Here is a 17,216-nt window from a genome sequence, read left to right as displayed (position 1 = left end):
CCACGTGTATGCCTTCTTCGCTTACCACGTGACCTAGGAAGGTTACTTTTCGAATCCAGAATTCGCACTTGGAGAATTTCGCATACAGCTTCTCTGTTTTTAAGGTTTCCAGCACCGATCTCAAGTGATGTCGATGATCTTCTTCACTTCTGGAGTAGACAAGTATATCGTCGATGAACACGATTACGAACTTGTCCAGGAAAGAACGGCAGACCCGATTCATCAGGTCCATGAATACCGCCGGTGCGTTGGTTAGACCGAAGGGCATCACCACAAATTCGTAGTGACCATATCGAGTCTGAAATGCTGTCTTAGGAACATCACTCTCATGGACTCGCAGCTGATGGTACCCTGATCTTAGGTCTATTTTGGAAAAGTAGTTGGCTCCTTGAAGTTGATCGAAGAGGTCGTCGATTCGAGGAAGAGGGTAACGGTTTTTGACTATGAGCTTGTTCAACTCTCGGTAGTCAATGCACATCCGAAAGGATCCATCCTTCTTTTTCACAAATAAGACCGGGGCTCCCCAGGGTGAGGAACTCGGTCTGATGAATCCTTTGTTGAGCAGCTCATTGAGCTGACTGGATAACTCCTGCATTTCTGTCGGCGCTAATCGGTATGGGGATTTAGCTACGGGGGTAGCTCCGGGGACTAAGTCGATGCGAAACTCGACTTGGAGTTCGGGAGGGATTCCCGGGAGATCTTCGGGAAAAACATCGGGAAAGTTGCAGACTTCGGGGATGCTCTCGAGATCTTTAACTTCCTGCTTTTCGTTAATGACGTGGGCTAGGAATGCATAACACTCCTTTCGCAGGAGTTTCTGGGCTTGGATGCATGAAATGATACGGAGGTTCGAACTGAGTTTATCGCCGTAAATCATGAGGGCTTCATCAGAGGAGAGATTGAGGAGGATAGCTTTTTCGTAACAAAGGATATCAGCATGATTGGGGCTCAACCAATCCATGCCGATGATGACATCAAAGCTTTTTATGGAGACTGGCATAAGGTCGATAGGAAAAGAATGATCGTTCAAAGTGAGGGTACAGCCTACGTATACATCATTAGTGCTCTCTTTCTTACCGTTAGCCATCTCGACGGTAAATGTTTCAGTTAATGGTTGAGATTTATGCCTAAGAAGATGTTTGAATGCATGGCTAACAAAACTTCTCTATGCACCAGAATCGAAAAGAATGCATGCACAAGAGTTGTCGAGGAGGAACGTACCCGAAACAACGGTGGGGTCAGCCACGGCCTCCTCTTGTCCCATAGATAGTACTCTCCCGGTGTTGCCAGTTGTTGTTGCCTTGGGGCAGTTTCTCTTGAAATGCCCGACTTCCCCACAGCCATAACAGGCTTTACCGACACCTGCTCCAGAGGCCTGATCGGTTGATTGGACTGGGATTCTGCAGCTTTGAGCCATGTGACCCTTCTTGCCACAGTTGCTGCAGAGCGGTTCACGGCATGGGTCGGGGATGCGATGATGATAGCTGCATTTGCTGCACCAAGGGAGGGTACCAGTATATCCACTGGTAGGTGCTTGAGTGGCAGGAGCAGCGGCAAGAGTAGTAGCAGCGTGGACTGCCACCGTTTGCTGTTTCTTCAAGGGCTCTTGTGAAGACTGGCCCTTCCGCTGCTTCCAAAACTTTCTTTTCTCACCACTCCCTTTAGCTGGCTCAGGAGCGGTTGCCACTTTATCTAGATCAACTCCGTGATCAATGAGAGTTTGCGCCAGACACTTGGCGCTGTCAAAGGTTTTTGGCCTAGCAGCCAAGACATTTCCTTTGGTGGGTTGTGTCAGTACCCAAATGTATCTCTCTATCTTCTTGCTTTCCGGGGTGACCATTCCCGGGCAAAGAAGCGCTAGGTCTTCAAACCTAGAAGTGTAGGCAGCAATGTCGGATTCTTTCATCCTCAGGTTCCAGAGTTCGTGCTCTAGTTTCTGCATCTCGCCTCGTGGGCAGTACTCGGCTATCATGAGTTCCTTTAAACTTTCCCAACCCATAGCATTTGCCACTGGCAGGGTTAGGGATTTGACCCGACCATTCCACCAGGTCAGCGCCCTGTTGGCGAAAGTGCAAGCGATGAATTTTACTTTGTTGGCTTCAGAACAGGAACAGATTTCGAAAATGGACTCGATTTTCTCGATCCATTGAGTCAGGGCAATAACTCCTCCTTTGCCGTCGAAAGATGTGGGTTTCGCGCCCTTGATGTCCTTATAGGAACACTCCTTCTGGTGTCCCTGACCACCTTCATGATTTTGGGGATGCGTACCACCTCCCTGACCACCAGATCCGCCAGGATTCATCTGTGACATCGCGGCAGCCACAGCAGCAGTAACAGCTGCTTGGAACATAACGGGATCGAACTGAGGGGGCGGTGGTGGTGGTGCAGCGTCGTCATTCCTTCTGATAGGTCTTTTTCGAGGAGGCATTTTGTTCTAGAAACAATCAGGAAGAAGAGGATGGTAAGTCCTCGAGATATATGAAACAAAATATATACCCTATCCTGATAATAAAGTGTTCTACCAAGCGATAAGCAAAGGAAAGTTACTAATGAAAGTAAGTTATTGCTAAGAAACGAATAGGTAGCAACACTAGGAATGAATTTCTACAATGTATTCGGTTCTGACTAAATACTCTTATAATATTTTAAGTTGTATGGATACAGGGTAAGTTTTAGGCCTGTTGAAACACCAAAGTCACTCCCAAGCACATGTTGGTCATGTCTCGAATGAATATAGTTGATCAGGCTATATTGACCCTAGACATGATTACATAACTGCCCAGGTTTAACCGCAGTATTCAACATCCAAAATACTTTTGTTTTGTTCTACTTAAGATACTGATTCTGGTACGTAGGTATACTTGTATACTTTTTAAGAAAATACTTGTATTTTAAAAGTATACTTTTAGTTCAGAGCACTTCAGCCCCTTTGTATTTATAGTTGTATACCATGTAAGGTTCGGTATACTTAGTTCACTATAAACAATAGCTCTGATACCAATCTGTCACACCCCGAAACCGATGGCGGAAACGTTCTGGGGCAGAGGACGTCATGTGTAGTATCACAACAGTTGTATCATAGTAAGCGAAGTAAACACAACCATTACATTATAATATGAGTATTTACATTGTTCAAAAACATGGTTTATACATAACGGTATATGACAAAAGTAAAAGACGTGACTTCAGAATGTTCCGTCTTCTCCAAGAGTTGGCAAGAATACATGTCTATTGATGCCCTGAGAATACAAGCAGTTTTAAAATATCAGCATAAAGCTGGTGAGTTCATAAGCGTTTAGATCAGGTGAAAGAAATGTTTCTTTAATCCTTTGAAAAGTATTTCCCAAGAAAATCCTATATTTTCTTATGAAAGAAGTTCGATCATCCATTAGTTAAACAGCCTGTTTACGAAAGATTTAGTTATTCCAGGAAAATCCTATATTTTCCTTAAAAGTTGATAGTTGGTTATCGATTTCTGAAATGAGGTGTACAAGTATCCACCATACTTGTATCGTTAGATGTAGTTTCCTTGAAAACCCTGTTTACTCTCGGAAAGATGTATTAGCCTTATTACATAAATAAAACTAATAAATAAGTAGTGAACTAGATCCTAAGGGCATTACTAATGCCCTCTAGTAATCAAATCAGTTATTACTTTGAGGTTAGTTCACCTGTTTCATTATTACAAAAGTAAATCTCTGTTATCTTGGTTGCGAGTTTTATAAGCATACATTAAACTAGATATGGCACGAAACGGGGCCAGTATCCTTTTATGACTTTGTCACCCGTAGACCTAACGGTCCCACTGTAGCTAGCAGCGAGGTGCGGGATAGTCAGTCCCGTATAGATCTATACACAATAGCCACGATCTCCCTACAAGAGATTCTGGTTATAAGGGCTAGTCCTACACTCACGAATCCGGTGGAGTGTTACCAAGGACGTGTCTCCAATCCTAAAATAACAAACTTACAAGTAATAGCATCGAAAATCCTGTTTATGTTTTGTATAAATCCTTTAGAAAATATCACATTCTATGATAAGATTTACAAGTTCCTTGCTTTAGTTTTGAAAACTGTTTCTACGAGTTGATTTCTTAATCGATTGGTAAAACGATTTTCTGAGTTAAAAGCATACTGAACATATAATTATTTTAAACAAAATAATATACTTGAGTACAAGTTTCCTTGTACTTTTGCTTGTATTCCCCCCCTAAAAACATGAAAAAATCAGAAAAAGCGTAGGGGTATGAACTCACCTGAAGTGAGTGATGCGAATGTAAGATCGGAAAAAGGATGCTAAGTGTCAATGAAGTCTTGAGCACGCGTACGGATCCTATTTAGCATATAATGACATATATATGTATACAATTAGTGCTTACTCAACTAATCAGGTAAATAATAACCCTTTAAGGACTAAGAAATCCTTAATGGAAGTGTTACAATCACTTAGGATTGCATAAGAGGAGTGTATGGTCACCAAATGTAGCTTTCGGTCCAAGTGGTTCTCGGTCCGAAGGGTTCTCGGTCCAAAACCGAAAACTCCCGATCTTTGATGCATGTGGTGTTTCTCAAGGGATTTCAAGCATGCAAAGGGTTTCTAAGTTATATCCAAAGCCTTAAGTGCGTTTTAAGGTCTTAAAGGCACTTTTCTTTAGGGTTTTCGGTTTAAGGCGATGCACTAAACCGAAAACTCCTTTTGTTCTTGGAAAATGATGATTTCAAGGCTTTAAACAAGAGTTTCAACTAGATATTAAGTGCAGAAAGTAATACTTATGATTTAGAGGCTAAAAGAGTTGATTTTTGGACCAAAACACTAGTGTGTGTTCTTGGTGTTCTTGAAGATTAAACCCAAAAAGATGAAGTTAATGGATGAAATTGAAGGGGGATGCTAGTTAGGAAGATCGTTTCTGTAATATTTTTATTGGAAGTTGTAAATTATCTCGTTAGAAACGTATAGGCGAAAACCTCATCGAAAACGGAGTTCCGAGCGAAAAGTTATGCAATTTTTAGTGTTTAGGGGTAAAACGGGTACCCAGACCGGGTCAAACCCGACCCAACTCGGGTTTTTACCCATTGAAACACGATTTTGGGTCATTTTTCTGCCATTTTCAGTTCCTCACCATCCCTATGGGAGATTTTCACACACATGATCAATCGTGAACAACTTTTGAAGATTAAATCAAGATTTTGAGTGTTCTTGAAGTATCAAGTCTAGTAATCAAGGTATGAACTCTTAATATTTGGATTAACCCTTGTAATTAGTGAGTTATTAAGAGATTAGGGTTTGATCAAAGTGGGTTTACCACTGATTTCATGAAATTAGACATGAGTTTATGTTATTAACCTAGAATCTTAAATGGAAATCAAGTAACTACATGTAAACTTGAGAATTAATCATGGTTTAAGAGTAATTAGTGAAAATTAGTAATGAAACTCATTGTTTATACTTGAATTAGCATGAATTACTAAAATATTCAGTGTTATCATTGTAAAACAAGAACTTAGTGATATTGATCATGAGGTTTGATCATGTAAAGGGTAAAATGAAATCATAAAGGGTAAAATTGTCCTGTTTTTGTAAAAATCACCAAAAATGGTAGAAACATCGTATGGATATGTGCTCTATATCCCTGGAAAGCTGAGAATGTGTACTTTGATTTTTGTTTTAAAACCAAAATCTAATTTCGGACTTAAGATGGGTGAAAACAGCTATATGTTCAGTGCAGTAAGGTTGAATTTTGACAGCTTTGGGACATTTTGACAGCTTTGGGATGCTGTGTTATAAAATTCATAGTAAACTATAGAAAAATCATAAAAATGTGAGGTCACTGGCATTAGAAAGATATAAGAGTATATTTTGTTAATATTTAGTATTTGTTAGTTATTTTGATATTTAAGAAGGGTAAAACAGATCTGCAAATGACAGCTATACAAAGAACAAAAACTAAAATTTCCAAATTGAAAACAACATAACTTGAGATTAGTTGAGTAATTGCTTATGAAATCTGAAATATGAACTCCAGGGGTATAATTGAAGGTTTTAGAGGCCTGAGGATGGTGTAATTTCATCAGAATTCAGAATTCTATTGCAACATTCGGTTACAGCACAGTGAGTTCAATATATAGGAACAATTATATGTTATGTGTTATATGTGCTTTGTGCTTTTCCGTTGTTATTATTTCCGCTATTTTGATAGCAAAGTTATACCTTTGACCATGTGATCAGTGAAATGACTTAGATTCACGGTGGTACTGGTATGTAGCCTCTGGCCATGTAGAGCATGTCTCGTAAGAGAATGACTTCTATTCTATGGTATTGGCAGAAGGTTAGACAGGGCGCGAAAACCTGTATATCTTTGAATCGAGTCATTGATTGATATGAAAAGCCTGTCACATGATTTCTCATATGCCTTTGTTGTTCCTCTTTGCTTCTGCCATATTGATGCATATATATGGCATAACGTTATATTGTATCTTATATTGAACTCACTAAGCGTCACTGCTTACCCCTCTCAATGTTTAACAATTGCAGGAAATAAATATGCAGTATGGTAGTATACTGTTGGAAGATTTAGAATAGTTTGTAATAGTACTTTTGTATTTCGGTTTATGTTTGTATAAAATTACAATATCCTGGGTAGTTATGTATAAAATTAAAACTTAGTCGGTTTGTATCCAGTCGTTTGTAAACAAGTTATCAATGTAAAATATTATTTGTGAATATGCATGTAGCATGTTTTGGAGTAATAATGTAGAATTTATGAAAGTGTGGGTCTTTCAATCATGGTATCAGAGCAGTAGTTTAAGTGAACTAAATTCCATGGATTGGTATTTAGACTTAAAGTATTGGAAGTTCAATATATGAACTGAATCATTGTAAATATATGGATACAAACCATAGGAAATACTTAAGTGGGGTATTGGGTAGTGATAAACCCTAGTATTCTAAGATATTAAGTTACTTCAAAATTTTCAGAGAATTAGTTTATGTGAACTAGGAATTTTGAGAATTTCTAGATTTAAACGTGGATTGTTAAGTGAAGATGATATGATATGTATCTAGTATACTTTAGGTTGAATACCTAATGGGGACAAGCACTAGAATATTAAGAGGAGATATGCCTTATATTCTATTAAGTGCTAAATGATAAGTAAATATAGCATGCTTTAGGTTTCATACCTATATTGCTATTATTTGAGAAAGTTTAAGGTCTCTTGCCGACCTTGGTTTAAAAAATTTTAAGTTCAGAATTCTAAGAATTTTCGTAATAGAATTTACATGAAACTTTTCGAAGTGATAAAGAGACTTATGATAGTTGACATCGATAAGTTTATAAATAAACGATCGCGGGATATCGTAAAATAAAATAAAATAAAAATATGAAGTGTTATCGTAAGTAGTGTATTAATACCAATAGAGTGGTATTATACATTTAAAGTATGTTTGATATATAATAACATCTTTGGAAGAAAGATGTGCGTTTGAAACACGTTTGGGCAAGATAAATGTGTTGGTACAAATCCATGAAGTTGTTCCACCGCTCTCCAGATTAAAGCAGTGATTGTTTATAGAGTCGGAAGAATCGAAGATGGTGATAAATACTTCGACAGTATTGAAATTAATGTGGTACAAGATTTAGAAGAATTAAATGAAGATCAAAGGAAAGGCTAATGAAGTTTTCAGACTCAATAGGCCAAGATTTTGTGATGTAGTATGTAGTTCGAGTAGTAACCCTATACAAGATGTTCAGACTTAGTATTTAATAATATTGAGTGATGATTGACTTCTATCACATCCTTATGGAAGTTCCATTGTATGTTAAGCCGACTTTAACATACAAGATTGGGATGGTGAATTGAGTCATTTAGTGGTAAAAGGTTAAGCAACTTACTTGTTTAAGTAAGGTAGAATGCTTAGTTGAAGAAGCAATACACTCATAGTATTGTATGAGAAGAAATGTTGTAGTTAGGAATGACAGAGAACCAAGTTAAAGCTAGTAGAGCTTGCTGAGATGCAGCTATAATGCAGACTTCTTAGGATAGACTCCTATGAAGTAGACTTAAAAGATACAACCATGAGAAGAAGACTTACTTAGATACAGGAATGACGATGTCATGAAAAGATAATGAAACCAACAAATGTGCATGATGGTTTGCATGAGTTAGAAGATGATTCAGGTAGTTGAAGACCGTTTGTCTCCATGCTGCAAGAGTAAATTTTGGTATAGTGTGTCTTGTAGAGTAGACACTACCCGAGAAAGAATTTATATGAAGAATTGGAAGTAAAATTTCTATCGACCTATGAAAGAGTATTAGAATATGCTAGATCGAGCTTATACATAAAAAGAATTCTAGAAGGTGAATTTAAGAAATCCAAGATATGTTTGATAGAAACGTGAAATCCCTAGTTGAGTCTAGGAGAAATTGTTGTATGTACTTGTTTAAACACACTTAGGTGTGAAAAGTTGTTTTGTGAAAACTTTTAAATGGTGACTTGGGAACTGCGAGACAATACTTGGGACGAGTATGAGTAGGTGTGAATAGTAGTAGAGGCCTATACTACTGGAAGCACAGGACTCACACTTGGATCAAGGAAAGTCACAAGGCTACCAAGAAGCTTGTAATCGATTCCGTTTTTGTTCGAGTATGTCATTACCTTCGTTTCGGTGATGACTAAGAAAATGATTTTCATTCAGACCTTAATGGTCGTAAAGAATCGAGTCCGACTAATATAGATCTGCATTGATTGGTTCAGAGAACCATGCAGAACTCTTGTACTACGAAAAGATGGTATGCATCCCTATCGAAGGGGAGGATTCTATTTATGTCTATGGTGAAAATAATAATTTCTTTCTTAAAAACTCGTAAGTTTATATCGAAGGGATATTCTACTTATCCGGCTTATACAGTTGATATCTCAAAAGAGGGGAAGAAAACTGTAAATGATGTTCCCGTTAATAATGAAAATCCTGATATTTTTCCCCGATGATTTGCCTGGTCTTCCCCCGATAGGCAAATAGAATTCTGAACTGGCTTTATGTCTAGTGCTGCTCCAATTGTCAAAGTTTGCTAGACAGAATGATAGCATTTGGGTAGTTATCGACCGACTAACTAAGAGTGCACATTTTCTTGCCATGCGTGAAACAGCTTCAATGGAGAAATACGCACAAGTATACTTGGATGAAACTGATGCGAGACATGATGTGCCACTAAAGATTATTTCCAATCGTGATACTTGCTTCACTTTTCATTTTTGGGCAAGTATGCAATGTGAAATGGGATCTCGTGTTACTCTTAGCACAATCTATCATCCCAGACTGATGGTCAGAAGAAAAGAACAATCCAAACAGTAGAAAATATATTGAAGGTATATAAAGCATTATATAGGCGTAAATGTCATACTATGTTGGCATGATGTAGGACAGAAAGTCCTTAGTGGTCCTGAAATGATTCAAGACACCACCGATAAGATTCAAATCGTACGAGAAAGAATGAAAGCGGCCCAGGATCGACAAAATTCCTATACAGAAAAGAGGAGGCGACCCATAGAACTCCAGGTGCGTGATTTTGTAATGCTGAAGGTATCCCCGTGGAAAGGCCTTATGCGATTTGGGAAGAAAGGAAAGTTGAGTCCCAGATTTGTTGGACCTTTCAAAATCATCCAGAGAATTGGAAAACAAGCATACCGATTGGAATTACCTGAAGATTTGACAGGTATTCATGATGTGTTTCATGTGATTTATCTGCGCAAATGCTTGAGCATATATGATGAAACGGTTCCGTTATCCGAGGTGAAATTGGATAATAAAGTAAGATATGTAGAAGAGCCCAAAGAGATTATAAACGAGAGAACGGTTGATTTACGTAATAAAGAAGTAGAGTTAGAGTTTATTAAGTGGAAACATCATCGAAGCCCAAATTATACTTGGGAAAGTAAGAATGAGATAAGAACGAAATATCCCCAATTATTTAAATCGGTGTGATTTCGGGGACGAAATCCTCAAAAGGAGGAGGTATTTGTAACATACACTTTACTAAACTTGTTCAATTATCATGTTTCATATTTATTTTAGTTTAAAAATGAATATTATTAGATATTATGTGGTTTTAAACGTTTAAAGTAGGTAGTTATAATGGAATAAAATTATATGTGTTAAAAACACCATTTTTCGATACGGTTTTGAGCGTCGAGTTGTAACGAAATAGTTTTATAAGATTTGAAGTTAAACTAAGTTTAGAATCATTTGGAAGGTATTGGAAGTGATGGGGATGTCTTATGTGATTCCGATCAAAAAGTCAACTATCGGAATTAACGAAAGTATAACGTCTAAGTTGGAAATAAGTAAAACTGGTTTTATTGGAAGATCGTTTCTGTAATATTTTTATTGGAAGTTGTAAATTATCTCGTTAGAAACGTATATGCGAAAACCTCATCGAAAACGGAGTTCCGAGCGAAAAGTTATGCAATTTTTAGTGTTTAGGGGTAAAACGGGTACCCAAATCGGGTCAAACCCGACCCAACTCGGGTTTTTACCCATTGAAACACGATTTTGGGTCATTTTTCTGCCATTTTCAGTTCCTCACCATCCCTATGGGAGATTTTCACACACATGATCAATCGTGAACAACTTTTGAAGATTAAATCAAGATTTTGAGTGTTCTTGAAGTATCAAGTCTAGTAATCAAGGTATGAACTCTTAATTTTTGGATTAACCCTTGTAATTAGTGAGTTATTAAGAGATTAGGGTTTGATCAAAGTGGGTTTACCGCTGATTTCATGAAATTAGACATGAGTTAATTTTATTAACCTAGAATCTTAAATGGAAATCAAGTAACTACATGTAAACTTGAGAATTAATCATGGTTTAAGAGTAATTAGTGAAAATTAGTAATGAAACTCATTGTTTATACTTGAATTAGAATGAATTGCTAAAATATTCAGTGTTATCATTGTAAAACAAGAACTTAGTGATATTGATCATGAGGTTTGATCATGTAAAGGGTAAAATGAAATCATAAAGGGTAAAATTGTCCTGTTTTTGTAAAAACCACCAAAAATAGTAGAAAAATTGTATGGATATGTGCTCTATATCCCTGGAAAGCTGAGAATGTGTACTTTGATTTTTGTTTTAAAACCAAAATCTAATTCCGGACTTAAGATGGGTGAAAACAGCTATATGTTCAGTGCAGTAAGGCTGAATTTTGACAGCTTTGGGACATTTTGACAGCTTTGGGATGCTGTGTTGTAAAATTCATAGTAAATTATAGAAAAATCATAAAAATGTGAGGTCACTGGCATTAGAAAGATATAAGAGTCTATTTTGTTAATATTTAGAATTTGTTAGTTATTTTGATATTTAAGAAGGGTAAAACAGATCTGCAAGTGACAGCTATACAAAGAACAAAAACTAAAATTTCCAAATTGAAAACAACATAACTTGAGATTAGTTGAGTAATTGCTTATGAAATCTGAAATATGAACTCAAGGGGTATAATTGAAGGTTTTAGTGGCCTGAGGATGGTGTAATTTCATCAGAATTCAGAATTCTATCGCAACATTCGGTTACAACACAGTGAGTTCAATATATAGGAACAATTGTATGTTATGTGTTATATGTGCTTTGTGCTTTTCCGTTATTAGTTCCGCTATTTTGATAGCAAAGTTATACCTTTGACAATGTGATCAGTGAAATGACTTAGATTCACGGTGGTACTGGTATGTAGCCTCTGGCCATGTAGAGCATGTCTCGTAAGAGAATGACTTCTATTCTATGGTATTGGCAGAAGGTTAGACAGGGCGTGAAAACCTGAAATCTACCTTAATGTTAATCAGAAATTGTTTGTCTTCAGTGCCATTTGGGCCGAAGCGTTATTGATGTTTATCAAGTATTGAAATTGTTATATCTCATTGACTGTATATCTTTGAATCGAGTCATTGATTGATATGAAAAGCCTGTCACATGATTTCTCATATGCCTTTGTTGTTCCTCTTTGCTTCTGCCATATTGATGTATATATATGACATAACGTTATATTGTATCTATTATTGAACTCACTAAGCGTCACTGCTTACCCCTCTCAATGTTTAACAATTGCAGGAAATAAATAAGCAGTATGGTAGTATACTGTTGGAAGATTTAGAATAGTTTGTAATAGTACTTTTGTATTTCGGTTTATGTTTGTATAAAATTACAATATCCTGGGTAGTTATGTAAAATATTAAAACTTAGTCGGTTTGTATCCAGTCGTTTGTAAACAAGTTATCAATGTAAAATATTATTTGTGAATATGCATGTAGCATGTTTTGGAGTAATAATGTAGAATTTATGAAAGTGTGGGTCTTTCAACATCTGTTCTCAACGGACTGCTTGGAGCATATAATCAATATTATCCATCGATGCAAGCACAACAATGAGTCAGACAAGAAGAACTTCACTGACATGCTTCGGTGGTATATTACTTTTCATCATACTCTACTGGCCATTATACCGAAGGTGTTCAAGACCATCAAGAAGTCTTCTATAGCTCAACCAAAATGAGCTCTCGGCTCCATTGACGTAAAGAGGGAGATTGTTGGGTATTTTGTGTTGCGTCATTAGCTTTGTTTTTATATATCCGGATTGGGCCTGTCCATCCGTGATTATTGATTAGGGTTAAGCTATTTATAATGCATGCATGTATGGCTTAGATACGATCGTCATTATTATTATTATTGCTTTATAACCCTAAACACCTCTACAGTCGAAGTTCTTAATCGAGCTCTTCTGAGGTGTTAAAGCTTAATCATTCGACATCAGTTAAACCATTTCTGTGTTCTTTATTACGTTATTTATTGCTTTTCTGCTTAGAATCAATCGATCCTACTAGAACTTTGTTCTAACAAAAACCATATGACCATTCATGAAATTATCTTTTTTAAAATTATTGATATAAAACTGTATCAACTTTTTGTTATAAATGATAAAGAAATAAATCGGTATATTAAAAAAAAAATGACAGATATGTAAGATGTCATTTTCGGTTATTTTACATGTATAAATACAATAAAAACATAACTTATCAGCTTACGTACACCAGATACGCAAATAACAATTTTACAAAAAGACATAAAGCGTTTTAAATAAGTAAATCCCAAACACCCAATATATCAAAACACTTAAAACTAACTATTTGACTTCAATTCGAAAAAAATACTTCAGTTCCATAACATACTACTAAAAGTGAATGGATCCCATGATACATTAAATACCATCATGATAAACGATTGAATTCATTTCATGGTATTTCATACATCAGTTCCATAGCATGGTGTTTCTTTTGGACTTAATGCAGAAAATCAAGAAAACAAGACTTTCCCCATTAAGATGTAACTTTTTACAAACAAAGCAAGTGTAAATCTGTCGTACAACAATTTACAATCTTTTTATGAGTACATATATGCCGATTAACTGGGCAAAAACATACAATACAACAATCATATGTTTCACAACAATACGTTGACCAAACACGATAAAACCCGGTCTTTCGTGGTATATGATGATGATGATGATGATGATGATAAATTACAAGGATTATGAAAGTATCTATAATCTTACATGGCGTATACAATCTCCCCACTGCTGTCAATATCAAGATCCGGATCACTTTCAAGATCCTCGTCCATGTCATCATCGATGTCCAGGCTGCCAGTCAGATACTGGTTGAGGTTGTGGGCCCCAGCTGGGGGAATAGTAGCTTCCGCTATTATCTGCATAATTTCATCAACACTTTGTGTGGGTTGCTCCGGCCCTCCAAATTGATCTATTGCATTATCATTCATAAGGTCTCCCGGAAGGTTCCTCATAAACCATTCATGGTTTCTAATCTCATCCATCGTTATTCTCTGTTTTCAAGTACATAAATTACACCCACATCACCAAGAAATAAAGTAATCAGGCGCATTTGTTATGTTGCACAAGACAAAACATACATTGTCAATGGGACATAAACTGCACCTTTTTTGTCCCACACAAAAAGGTGACTGACTGTGTGTACTAAAAAAGGTGTGATTGTGACTTGTGACTGATGTTAATTAGATAAAAAATTGAACTTTTTTTGTCTCACACAAAAAGGTGGAAGAGAACCTTAGAAGGTTCAGCTACAAAGATTCTGGAGATCAAATGGCGGCATCCAGTGGAAATATGAACATAGGCAGGAATCGAGTACTGAACGTTAAGAATTCGCTGCAAAAAAAATTCTATCGCTCGAGTCAAGTATTTGCAAATGGGAAGCTGCCAAAAAACTACTGTGTAATTAGTAATTACCTGTATTGTCTTGCGAAAATTCTTAGGTTCTTCAGGGTCTTCAAAAGGGTAAGCTCCCACAAGCATTACATATAATGTTACACCACATGACCACACATCTGCCATCTGTGCAAAAAGACGCAAACGCCCTTCTTATTATATGCCCCGAATCCTGTGATACATAAAAGAAGATAAATGTTGCTATTACAGTATCACTAACCTTGCCATCATATTCTTTCTTTAGTAAGACTTCAGGAGCAATATATGCAGGTGTTCCAACTGTTGATTTCGGTTGTGAATGCAGAACAGATGACTGATTATATCAAGAACCACATAATATTAATTTTCAAAACATTAATAGATTAAAAAAAATGTTACATTTTATACCTTGGAATATCCAAAATCACAAATCTTGAGCCTGGGAGCTTGGCTGCCATCTAAAAGTGTGTTTTCCAGTTTCAAGTCGCGATGACATACTTGCTACATAATACACAAACATATAGTATTACATTATTTTCAGCTATTAAATTTACAAAATATATGAAAATAGTAATAGTTATAATTTTATAAAATACCATATTATGACAATAACCCACTCCTGAAACGAGCTGCTGGAAAAAGAATCGCGCCTGCAACACAATTATATCACTAATTCTTTAAAACAAATATGAATACAGATGTTATTATAAGTAAATGCATCATATACAAAGTTACAAACCTCATCTTCTGGAAACCTCCCAGCATTACATATGCGCTCAAACAATTCTCCACCAGATGCATATTCCATTACAATAGCAAGATGAGTTGGTGTCAAAATGACCTGGAAATCAATAGAAAATCATTACTAAAAAACCCTTTTTGATTCCTGATATAAGTATTATTCTAAAGTTTGAAGAAAGAACCTCTTTGAATCTAACAATGTTGGGGTGCCTGAGTGATCTGTGGTTGATAATTTCCCTTTGCACATTTTCATCTATCTGTTGGATTCATGGCAAAGGGAATCAACGATTTTGAAAAATAGCGAAGAAAATAAAAATGGTGTAAAAGAACTCGATTTGAAGACTGACCTTCTCACCTCTCTCGATATACTTGACTGCAACAAGCTCGTTAGTCAGTTTATCCCTCATCAACCTCGCGACGCCAAAATTACCTGAACCAATGTCTCGTACAAGCTCATATCGATCACTATCATGCATAATCGGCATATCCATACCTGGACCCATCGTAAGTGCCGATCGATCCATCTTATTCTTCCACAGCAATCAAAACCCTAAAAACCCAAATCAAAAGTCCTCCAGCCACGTGGTAATCATTCACAGAAATAACTAGTCGATTTTCGTCTGATCAGGAGGAGATCATCACAATCAAACAGTTGAACGTCGAACAACGTGGCAAGATACCGATCACATGGATTGGGGAGGGGATTGTGAGTTGATTTTGGTTGGTGAAGTGAGATAGAGACTGAATACCAAAAGTGGGTTGAAATCTGAAACCTCGTGAATCTTTACTTCGCTCAACCACAAACGCTTAGGGTTTTAATTTCTTAATCTTTTTTTTTTTTGGTGGTGATGAGGGATGGCGATGACGATGAACGGGAAATACGGACTTTTTCCCGGGAAGTAGTGAAATGACGTATTTACCCTTTAACGTTGGGCATGGGGAACATGGATGGATAAGGTTCACAAAACACAAGGGACCTTTATTTATTTATTGTGATACGTCCCCCTTTTTCTTTTATTTTATTTAGCTAGGATAGTCTACAACTACTACACACAATAAAAATTAGTAACTTATTTTTATTTTATTTTTGATAAAATATTAAATAGTTATATATTTATAAGGTTTTTCATAAAATAATCTAATTTTTTATGAATTTTTTAAAATAACTTAATTTTATGTGGTGACCATCCAATTAGTTGTTTGTAGATTTTTATTTGAGATAATGACTTATAAGAGTAACATAGTTTTGGTTTTGTATATATTTAGTATTTTTTTTTATAGACATGTGACCATTGAATTTGTTTGAATTGTTCACAAAATACCATTATTACTGGTTCATGTATGTTTTTAAGTCAATGATGTTTTGTTTTTGTACACATTTGGTTTCTATGTTTTGTTTTTGTACACATGCAATCACTTATGTTTTTCTTTTGTACATATTTAGCCATTCATGTTTTTTTAGAGTTATATATTTTTCCAAAAATAGCAAAGTTTGAGGAAATTGACCTCTTCTATCTTTAATAAATACCAGTCAACCATATAGAATATTAGTATTCATAGAAATAAATATCTAAATATTCTAAGCTAAATGAGTTTACTTTGGACAAACGAATGTTAACAGGTTGCACCAACCTTCAACACATCTTCAAAATATTCAAATTCATTAGGAGTGTTATCATGTAGAGCCTCGAGCTCAGATGCAATGAATTAACCAGGTAACTTCAATCCAAAACCTAGAAAGTTATGATATGCACGCCGCCTGTAGTGTCGCAATGCTTAAGTGTAGCTTCACAAAGCCGCCAGAGCCCAAAACCCTAGATCTTGGATTTCGACCCCGATTTAAAGGATGTTATGACTAGATTTTGCTCCACCTCAGCCCCCATCACCCTCATAGCATCTTCTTCAAACCCTTGTCACTCTTTGTGATGTTTAAGCTTTTATTGCTTGTTCTTGCACATTGAAGGATAGGATTATGTAACACTTGTATCAGGTAGTATTTTTTTTTTCAATATTTTTAGGATTTTGCACTAGGACTCGACGAGTTGGGGAGTCCAACTCGATGAGTAGAGATCGTTTTGGGGATGCAGGACTTAGGGCCTACTCGACGAGTTGGAAGGCCCCAACTCGACGAGTAGGCATTGTAAAGAAAAACCCTAATTTTCAGGGATTTATACCTTATTTAAAGAACTTATGGCTCATTTTTGGCCTCCCTCAT

The 17,216-nt window shown here is 36.4% G+C and overlaps 1 protein-coding gene and 1 long non-coding RNA gene across 2 annotated transcripts; one reads left to right on the top strand and one right to left on the bottom strand.

Annotated features, from left to right (window-relative positions):
• Nucleotides 1-10,572: 10,572 nt before the first annotated feature.
• On the top strand, nt 10,573-12,286 carry LOC145138789 (uncharacterized). The gene is made up of 2 exons (XR_013721724.1): nt 10,573-10,686; nt 12,098-12,286. It is a non-coding gene; the product is annotated as an uncharacterized LOC145138789 (long non-coding RNA).
• A 1,049-nt stretch (nt 12,287-13,335) lies between these two features.
• On the bottom strand, nt 13,336-15,958 carry LOC145140845 (serine/threonine-protein kinase SRK2E-like). The gene is made up of 9 exons (XM_079074224.1): nt 15,349-15,958; nt 15,184-15,258; nt 15,000-15,101; nt 14,857-14,910; nt 14,669-14,761; nt 14,502-14,594; nt 14,303-14,407; nt 14,123-14,221; nt 13,336-13,881 (listed from the first exon to the last, which is right to left on the bottom strand). Exons 1-9 carry the CDS (start codon nt 15,523-15,525, stop codon nt 13,591-13,593), a joined length of 1,089 nt encoding a protein of 362 aa, XP_078930350.1. The 5' UTR covers nt 15,526-15,958; the 3' UTR covers nt 13,336-13,590.
• Nucleotides 15,959-17,216: the final 1,258 nt, after the last annotated feature.

Source organism: Lactuca virosa, chromosome 9 (genome assembly GCF_052849685.1).
Source record: "Lactuca virosa cultivar CGN04683 chromosome 9, Lactuca_virosa_CGN04683_v6, whole genome shotgun sequence".
NCBI lineage: Eukaryota > Viridiplantae > Streptophyta > Magnoliopsida > Asterales > Asteraceae > Lactuca > Lactuca virosa.
Note: the sequence above shows the minus strand (reverse complement) of the source record. Positions and strands in the feature narration are given on the sequence as shown.

What these genes read in the sequence shown, in the direction of transcription:
- LOC145140845 (XM_079074224.1), bottom strand. Translation starts at nt 15,525, where the DNA reads ATGGATCGATCGGCACTTACGATGGGTCCAGGTATGGATATGCCGATT. An exon ending in ATATCGAGAGAGGTGAGAAG is followed by an intron (nt 15,259 to 15,348) that starts GTCAGTCTTCAA and finishes TGAATCCAACAG; the next exon opens with ATAGATGAAAATGTGCAAAG. An exon ending in AGAAAGAATATGATGGCAAG is followed by an intron (nt 14,408 to 14,501) that starts GTTAGTGATACT and finishes CTTTTTGCACAG; the next exon opens with ATGGCAGATGTGTGGTCATG.